Here is a 10,243-nt window from a genome sequence, read left to right on the forward strand (position 1 = left end):
AACATGTCCTCCTCACTTGTGCTGATGTAAAAGGCAGCAGAAGTTATATTGACAGTTGATATGGAGAAATGGTCTAGTTTGGAGTCTATTACTTCATTCATTCATTCTTCTTCTTCTTTTTTTTTTTTTTGCTCGGTTTTGTTTTAATTTGCCCTAAATCGTGTCAATTCTAAGGAAGGAATAATTCTGGAGATCTTTTGCCTCTGAATCCTGAAAGGTCTTCCAGTAGCAGTAACACGATGCTTTTTCTCTTCTAGAGCAGCAGTTGACAACCTTTTTCCATAAAGGACCAGAGTAAATATTTTAGGCTTTATAGTCTCTGTGTGTTGCAAATACTCAACTCTGCCATTATAGCAGGAAAGCAGTAACAGACAATATACAAAACAAATGTGCATGCCTGTGCTCCAATAAAATTTCATTTACAAAATCAGGCTGCAGACCCTGTTCTGCAGAGGTAGGATTTAGCAATGCGCAAAGGTGAAAAGATAACAGTTCATGTTCACCTTGTAAATCATGGTGCATACAAAGAGTAAAAGAAATGGAGATATTAAAATGCATGTTCCTGTGCCTGTCTACAGCAAGGTGGTGTATTTTCCTCTGACCCTCTGCTTCCTCTGTTTATTCTTTTAAGGCATCAAAGTCCACAAACTGAGAGATGTTGTCAGCTAGTATTTCTCAGGGTCCGGTGCTGCAGAATAGCAGTTTGCCCCTTACCATGTAAATGGAGTCAGCAGTTTGCAAGGCAAGCTTCACTTCTGCCTCCCGTTTGTCTGCTTTAAAACATTTACCTCTTTTCCTCTCCCATTTCCACTGCACAGAAATACATACAGAGCAATTCAGAAAGTTTATGGTGTATGAATTTGCAATGTCACCGATACATTTTGTGTTGTAGAGAATGTACAAACACTTGCAAGTATATTTAAGCTTGTACTTGCTAAGGCCCTATAGGTTTTTACTTTAGCAATGTTTTGGAAAATGCTTGTGACTCTTCAACTCTTTGATCTTCTTACTTTTTTTTTTTTTTTTTTTTAATAACCAAGGCTTTAAAAAGGTTTGAAAAACATCTTGCCATATCAACCTTACCAGTCATTTCCCAAAAAAACCAAAACCAAACCTGTTGCCATCAAGTCGATTCTGACTCATAGCTACTCTATAGGGCAGAGTAGAAGAACTGTGCCATAGGGTTTCCAAGCAGTGACAGGTGAATTCCAACTGCTCACGTTTGGTTAGCAGCCAAGCTCTTAACCGCTACACCACCAGGGCCCCAATCATTCCCCACCCTTCTCCAAATACAGATCAGTTTGTTTGGCTTGGCTTTTCGCTTCCATGATGGATTTCTGGTTTAGTTCCAGGAAAACTGTGTTCCTGCTGATAATTGTGGATATTTTCACTTAATGAAAAAGAAAACTTGCATCACACATCATGTTTTCCTTTTGGTTCTGGACGCCAAACCTTTGAGCATGATCTTTCCTGTGAACTTTTGATTAACTCTGTTCAAATTGATTTTCTAAATCTCCATTTTTCCAGTGTATTTGTAAGGTGTGAACTACCTTTAAAATTTTCTGTAAATAAAGATGGTAGAGATCTAATATTTTAATAAATAATTACAATATTGTTGTCTTAAAATATTTGATTAATGTAGCCAAATGCATTTCAATTGCAGGAAAAGCCTTTAAAGGAATGTCATTTAATTTACCTGAGTGCAGACAACCTGGAAAATGAACTAGGCAATTATTTTCATGTGGTTTAATGCAATTTTCAGCTGCAAAATTTATTCACTGTGACACCTGAGGAAAGTTAAATTCTTCCTACTTAAATTTCTGAAATTGTAAATTGTAGGGAAAAATAACATATTTTTCCTATCTCATTTGTTTACGTAAGGATAATGGAAATATCAAATGAGAAATGAACTCAACACAAAGTGTTGGATAGAAGATTTGTAGTAGTAGCACTGCATGATTTTGATGGGGAAGAAAAATTGCAAATAATGATCAAGATTGCTAACAAATTCAGACATGGTATATTTATGTAAAAAAAAGTAACAAATGACTTATGCACGACAAAGGTAATATGACATAGGTTAAATGAGTTAAATGAATTATCTACTGTGTCTTAAAATACATTTAATGATTTACTAAATGCAAATCCTATTTTCTTCTCGCTGCAAGTTATTTAATCATTAAGTGTATTAAGTGACACCTGATATTTCTAAACGATGAAAGAAGTGATTTTTTCATATATGTAAGAACCAACTCTGAAAGTACAAGCAAAGAAATATACATATTAAGTAGATGATAAAATAAATGTGATTATTTTCCTTTTATATGTATGTCTTTTCTTTTACTCCAACAAACAGAAAGCTAAAAACGACCTCCAAAGCAATAGACATTTTCAAAAACGAGCTAATAATTTCAGAATTAATACAACTGCTCTACATTTTTCTCTCTGATCAGATCAACCTACCACACACTAAAGCACAAAGTGGATAGTTCACTGATTTTTTTAAAAAGTACAACTGGCTAAGTTTGGTTTATAAAAGTAGCACGATACTGCAAGACAAGAGGAGTTTCCTTCAAATCCTTTTCCCACTTGTGAAGCAGCCAAATTTATTTTATCCTATTTTGTTTCACCTCTTACTTTCATATTTACTTTGCTTCAGAAAAATGATATAGTCACTGGCTAGGGGTGCACTTTTTAATTACGCGTTCTCATACGAAGAATATAACTCAACAGTCTGCTGACTTCCACTATTCTTTGCTCATTACATATTTACATATTAATGTAAGATATATATTCTGGCAAAATACATTATTACTCACATATTTGATTTATGAAAGTATTTATGGAGAGACTATAGCCATCATGTATTTTTGAGTAAGTTGCTAAGAATAGTTATTATATATATTCTCTATAGGGTCACTATGAGTCACAATCCGCTCACTGGCAATGGCTTTGAGTTTTGGTAGTAATTTATTTTTATTTTAAATATTTATTCATCCTCATAAGCAAAATGATTAATTACTCAATATTTTGTTTATGTCAAAATGTCTTGGTTATACAGTGTGTTATTAAATATAAATTGAAGTGAAATCTCTACCAGCAGAAACCATAATATACTGATGAAAAAAACATAAATAAAATGTGTTGAAATTTGGCTTATGTGCCATCATCTCACCCATATTCCCCAAATGAGACTTTCCTAATGAAGAATAAAATCTGGAAGCACTGTTTTTTTTGTTGTTGTCTTGTTTTGTTTTACTTTCATTGTGTTCATTATTTAACCCACTTGATAGAGTCAATGTTTTATATTTACAGGTGGATTAAACCAAACAAAACCCATTATCGTGGAGTAGATTCTAACTTATAGTGACCCTATAGGACAGGGTAGAACAGCCCCCACAGGGTTTCTAAAGAGCGGCTGGTAGATTCAAACTGCTGACCATCTGGGTAGCAGCTGTTGCTCACTATAGCTCTTAAGCACTGCACCACCAGGGCTCCATGGGTGGATTGCCTATCATATTTTGAATTTCACCCTTCCCTTCCTTATGGGCTGTTTTTTTTTTTGCTTCTCCTTAAATCATAATCAAGAAGTGATTCCATTGTATTTTATACTTTTCCAGAAATACTGTTGGAAACTTTCTAAAGGAACTTTTAAAGTCACACTTTTGTTAATATCTATTCAATCTTCAAATATATTTGTTGTTGTTAGGTGCCATCAAGTCAATTCTGACTCAGTGTTCCCATGTGTCAGAGTAGAATTGCCCCATAGAGTTTTCTTGGCTGTAATCTTTATGGAAGCAGATCACCAGGTCTTTCTCCTGTGGAGCCACTGGGTAAGTTCAAACCACCAACCTTTTGGTTAGTAGCCCAGCGCTTAACCACTGCACCACCAGGTCTCCTTCAAATCTATTTAACAATATAAATGTATTTTATGTCCTCATAATTCCCTTTTACTTGCTTTTGTTAAATTAAAAAAAATCATGATTATTTCCCATTAAAATGAAGTATGTACTGATAAAACAATGGAGCGTTTAAATGTTGTACAATTACTTAAACACAAAATTTTCTGGCACAGCACTTAGCCCAGCTCTTTGATTATAACAGATATCACAGATTATGTGTTTAATGAATTAAGAACAGTGATGAATACATACACTCTGGGTGGAAAACTTATACTTTTGAGAGAAATTAATTACATATATTTTAATGTATTTGCAATTTCTTGCTTATTTTCTTTGCATTTTCCTTGTTTATGCTGCTCCAAAGAAGGTGGAAAATAAATAATCGCATTTATACTAAGCTGCTCTGGCTCCTACCTCCGAGGACTGGATGTAAGGGAACCTGTAGAATTGAGAGCTTCTGTAGCAGAATAAGGAGTCCTGGTGGTGCAGTGGTTAAGACCTCGGCTGCTAACCAAAAGGTCGATGGTTTGAACCCACCAGCTACTCCAAGGAGAAAGCTATAGCAGTCTGCTTCCACAAAAAGCACAGCCTTAGAAGCCCTATGGGGGCAATTCTCCCCTGTCCTATAGGGTCACTATGAGTTGGAATTGACTTGACGTCAACGGATTTGGTTCTTTTTGGTTTGGTAGCAGAATAATGGGCTCTAACGAGCAGGGCCCTTGCTTCTTGAATAAAATGAGGGATAATTACATATGACTCTCTCCTTTCCTTTCTTGGTTTATTTATAGGTAGCCTAACCCCTTGCCTGTATAAGTTTCCTGATCACACCTTGAGTCATGGATTTCCTCCCATGCACCAGCCTCTCCTGGCAGAGGACCCCACAGCCACTGATTTCAAGCAGGAACTCAGAAGGAAAAGTAAATTGGTTGAAGAGCCAGTAGACATGGATTCTCCAGAAATCCGAGAACTTGAAAAGTTTGCCAATGAATTTAAAGTGAGAAGAATTAAGTTAGGTAGGTGCTTATTAAGGGCAATGGGGCAAATAACTTGGTCTGCAAACCGTACTCTATTACTGTTAAATTTCTTATACTCTGCTCAAAAATCCAGGACAGTTCTCATTCTACATCTCTACTGTGGAATTAAGTTAGTCAGATTACAAAAACTTTCATTTCCTTGTGAATTCTTAACAGCCAGAAATATTGATTTTTAGATTAATTGCACATTACATTCATATGGTTCAAAAGTATAAAAGGCTAGACTGTGAAATATCTCCCTTCTGCTTATCTTTCCTTTTTACTAATGCTGTAATTTTTTTGTGTATCCTTCCAGAGATATCCTGTGAAGGTCTGTCACAGTCTATTTTATGGATGTACCACAATTTATTTAACCAGCTCCCTACTGATGGAATTCAGATTGTTTTCAATCTTTTTCTGTTAAAAATAATGCCACAATGATTAACCTTAGAAGTTTCATTTGCACCCACATCAATATATGCAGAGGAAAAGCGTTCGAAGCGGAATTGCTTAGCTAAAGAGTATATGTATTGGTAACTGTGATATATGTTGTCAAATTGTTCTCTACAGAAATTGTATCAAATTTTACTACCAGCATTAGTTCATGAATGTCTCTTTAGCCTTTCCTCGGAATGTAAGCTCCACTAAGAGAGGAGGTCTTTTGTTTGCTGGCTTGCTTGCTTAATTGTTTGTTTCTGTTCACTTTTTTCTTTAATGGTGTAATTCCTGCCCTTAGAACAGTGATTGGCACATCGAGTAAGTAAATAGGTGTTGAAGGAACACAATATATTAAACAGATTCGATAGATTAAAGTGGTGCCTCACTCTAGTTTCATTTTAAATTTCTCTGATTATGAGTGAAGAGTGTTCTGTCATGTGTTTGACGGTCATTTGTATTTCCATTTCTGTGAACTGTCCATGGCCTTTTCTCATTTTTTGTTTAAAAGTGTTTTTCATGTAACATAACAATTAACCTTGGTTAAAATTCATGAAGTAGAGTGAATTTTTAAAAAATAGATTGAAAATGATAGTTCAAACCTCTGCACTAATGAAATAGACCATAGGTAACTTCATAATGACATTCATTGATGGGCATCATATGTAATCATTTTATAAATATAGCTTTATAGCCTTAGGCCTTGAAACAATATGTGATTACTATATGTAATAAACAAAGCAGTGGGCATCTTTATAACATTCATTTTCAGGGTGTTATTTTATTGCTGTGAATGTTTCAAATTAGGTGTTGATGATTTACATCAACTTGTATTCCAGAAAATGGGACAATCAATGAGACGCTTTTGCCTGGAGATAGACACATTACCGACATATGTAATAACTGTGCTCAGAAGTGTACATAAACTATTGTGTGATTATAGCCTTGTAATAAACATCTCCCTAGACATATTTTTAGGGAAAGCAAGCATGATTCTTAGTTTTATTTGGTACCCTTCAACAATACAATTAAAATTTTCCCTCTTAAAGTTGAGATTGAAATATTTTATGATATATCACCATATATTTTGTGCATTATATTAAATATATTATAGATTCCTTAGCAGATATCAGTTATTTAATATTAATCATAAAAAGAACAAAAGTTTTTAAGTGTCTTAGAAAGTGGTTATGACACGCATATCAAATTTGGCTAAATGTTATCAGTGACAGATACTCCGATGTGAAGACTTTTGGCTTCTAGAAAAAGTAATTTATGAACTAAGAGGAATTTATTTTTGAAGTGCTGGACAAAAAGCCTACGTTGGATTTTACTAAACAATTTTAAATTGCCACCAAAGATCTATGTATAAAACAATATTTAATAACTCACAAAGAAAGACACACAAATTGAGTGATAATCGACCCACATGGATGAATACTTGTTGAAGTAACTGTTTTTATCATCCTTTCACAGGATACACCCAGACAAACGTTGGGGAAGCCCTGGCAGCTGTGCACGGCTCTGAATTCAGTCAAACAACTATCTGCCGATTTGAAAACCTGCAGCTCAGCTTCAAAAATGCATGCAAACTAAAAGCAATATTATCCAAATGGTTAGAGGAAGCCGAGCAAGTAGGAGGTACTAAAGCTATGTTTCTGAAGTCTTTGCTATTTTAATCATCTGAAAGTAACGGCTTCAACTGGTAGGATTAATACTAAAGCAACAGGTTGGAAGTTTATTTACTTATTTGTGGGTATAAAGAAACATCTTATTATGTCTTACTTTTTTTAAAAAAGAAAAGATAGCCAATACAAATGTAAAAATAAATTTACTGAGAAGAGAAATAGTGAGAGAATGAGATATGTAAGGAGAGCTTTCTAGTTATGTGCCATGGGCGTGAAATGGTAAATATTTTATTTTTTAACACATTCAGATGTTTGGCCTCTATGCTGTGCTGTAGGAAGCAGCTCTACATAAATCATACATATAACTTAATGTTAGTGTAAGCAAAGCTTTTGCACGTATCAGCCTACCAAATGAATAACATGAGCAATTGCTGGATGAGAATTTACTGTGATGAAATTCTCTATTCACACTAAATGTCAAGGTTGAATAAAGGGAATGGTTTAAGAACATTTAGAGCTAGTGCTCCAACAAAAATAATATAGGAATATTATTTATAAATGACTGTCTTTGCAAAGTGAGTATTTATTTCTGCATTAATTTTTTTCTCTAAGACTTGTAACATAAAATGAACTACACTGCAAACACTTAAAACAAGCATTTAAAGTGATTTTAGTTTTCATTGTTGTATAAAGAAAATTTGAAACCTAAATTTCATAGTTTTAAAAAATACCTACTTTTTAAAAATAATTACCTATATTTTTCCCATTACAGCATTATACAATGAAAAAGTGGGAGCAAATGAAAGGAAAAGGAAACGCAGAACAACCATAAGGTAGCCATTTGAAATATTAAAACTTATCAGAGGAAAAGAAAGACATTTTACAACTGGAATGAACAATTGAGTGTCATATAGATGCAACATAATATATAAATATAAGGTGAATGAAATCAATTAAAGAAACATGATTGGCCAAAAAAAGCATAATTAAATAACAGGAATGGAAAGCTGGTAATTTTTTAAAAAATTTTTTAAATTGTTGTAATTAAATGAAGTTTACATTTCCAGTTAGTCTCCCATACAGAATTTTTTTTTTTACATACATTGTTATGAGACCCCAACTGCTCACCCCATTCTGCGACAGCACACTCCTTCCCTCTGCCCCTGATTCCCCATGAACATTCAACCAGCTCCTAACTCTCTCTGCCTTCCCATCTCACCTCTGGACAGAAGCTGCCCCTTTGGTCTCTTGTATCTACTTGACTAAGAAGCACATACTTCACGAGCATCACTTTATCTCCCACAGTCCAGTCCAATCCCTGTCTGAAGAGTTGGCCTTAGAAATTATTTTAGTTCTGGGGTGATAGAGAGTCCAGGGGCCATGCTTTCCGGGGCACCTCCAGTCTCAGTCAGACCATTAAGTCTGATCTTCTTACTAGTATTTGAGTTCTGCATCCCATCGTTCTACTGCTCCATCAGGGACCTCTGTTGTGTTCCCTGTCAGGACGTTTATTGGTGGTAGCAGGGCACCATCTAGTTCTTTTGGTCTCAGGCTGATGAAGTCTCTGGTTTACATGGCCCATTCTGTCTCTTGGGCTAATACTTTCCTTGTGTCTTTGGTGTTCTTCGTTCTCCTTTACTCCAAGTGGTTGGGACCAATTGATGCATCTTAGATGGAAAGCTAGTAATTTTTAACATTCAGTGGAAAACTATGTGTTGTTTGATACAAAAACACTTTTGTGCCACAAGTGTTGGATAAAGACAGAAACCGAGCAGTCACTTCTAAGAGGGTGACTTGGCTGCTGCCCTTATATAGATGTAAATTCTTGCCCTGGCAGTATAGTATCAATATTATTAAAATTTACAAAACTAGTTATAAGTATTTCAGTCGTTTAAAGTCCAACATGACTCTACATTTCAACCCAGAGAGAGTGTTATCTTTTAGTAGTTCCTATTAGGTACACCTTGTTCTTGTAAGCTGCCTTCCCGTCAGCCCCTGACTCATGGTGACGCCATGCACATAACCAAAACAAAAAAAAGAAAAAACCGCATTGGGGTCCTGTCTATTCCAACTCATGGAGACCCCATAGTGCAGGATAGAATAGCCCCGTAGGATTTCCAAGGCTGTAATCTTTACGGAAGCAGACTGCCACATCTTTCTCCCAATGAGTGGCTGGTGAGTTTGAACCAAGGTTTTGGTTAATAGCTGAGCACTTAACCACTGCACCACTAGGCTTCTCCACGCACATAGGAAGTACTAAAACAGTATGTTTTGTTTGGGTTTGTTAGTCATCCATTAAACATTTCACTTATGGTGAACAATCTAAATGATGTTTTTGAACATTTAGAAATGCCTGCCAAGTGTTCCTTTCCTTTTTAGGAACTCAGTGCCCTCTTGTGGCACAAAGTGAGATAATCAAAGAAAGTCTGGGCTTCCTGCTTCATTCTCCCTTGTGACCCCTGTAACTTTACCCTACATAAGACAAGCTTCTAAATATTTAACAAGTTGTACATTTGTCTTTGTTGAAAAGCTTTGCAAGTGTTTTCAGTCTTTAAGCTTCCTTTTCATGTTAATATTTAGTGAATTCAATCTAACTTAATTTTGAGTTGCCAAAAAAATAATAATAGTAAGTCACTAAAAACAACATAATTTCATCTCTTTCTCCCAGTATTGCTGCTAAAGATGCTCTGGAGAGACACTTTGGAGAACAGAATAAGCCTTCTTCTCAAGAGATCATGAGGATGGCTGAAGAACTGAATCTTGAGAAAGAAGTTGTAAGAGTTTGGTTTTGCAACCGAAGGCAGAGAGAGAAACGGGTGAAAACAAGTCTGAATCAGAGTTTATTTACTATTTCTAAGGAGCACCTTGAGTGCAGATAAGATTTCCTATTGTGTAATAGCCTTTTTTTTTTTTTTTCTATTATTCGTTCCTCTCTTTCCCCCAACAAAAATAGAAATCTGTTAGATTGGCTTCAAAAATTGTATTGTACCAATAGCCTTTTGCAGAAGCTTTCCCTTTTGCTTTAAGTTATCTTGATGAATTAGTCTTGAAAATAATTGCTCGGAAGCCACATTATGCATGGTAAACCAAAGATACTAACAGGAATAAAACAATGTTTCTCTTGTTTCTCTTTCTCCACCCCTCTACACACACACACACACACACACACACACACACACACACACACACACACACACCTCCAGGTTATCCCATCTGAGGCTGTTCTAGGACCACTGTCCCGTTTACCATCAACTCTAACAGCTTC

The 10,243-nt window shown here is 35.4% G+C and overlaps 1 protein-coding gene across 2 annotated transcripts in view; it reads left to right on the top strand.

The window, feature by feature from the left end:
• Positions 1-10,022, top strand: part of POU1F1 (POU class 1 homeobox 1) — a 16,822-nt gene extending 6,800 nt beyond the window's left edge. Inside the window, exons 3-6 of one of the 2 annotated variants that reach the window (XM_004371335.2) lie at positions 4,691-4,915; positions 6,827-6,991; positions 7,751-7,811; positions 9,647-10,022. In XM_004371335.2, the coding sequence (XP_004371392.1) occupies positions 4,691-4,915; positions 6,827-6,991; positions 7,751-7,811; positions 9,647-9,857 (662 nt within the window). In that variant the 3' untranslated portion in view covers positions 9,858-10,022. The remainder of the gene's footprint in view (positions 1-4,690; positions 4,916-6,826; positions 6,992-7,750; positions 7,812-9,646) is intronic. The other variant, XM_004371334.1, reaches the window with a different exon arrangement.
• Positions 10,023-10,243: the final 221 nt, after the last annotated feature.

This window comes from Trichechus manatus, unplaced genomic scaffold, assembly GCF_000243295.1.
Source record: "Trichechus manatus latirostris isolate Lorelei unplaced genomic scaffold, TriManLat1.0 scaffold00012, whole genome shotgun sequence".
NCBI classification, from domain to species: Eukaryota; Metazoa; Chordata; class Mammalia; order Sirenia; family Trichechidae; genus Trichechus; species Trichechus manatus.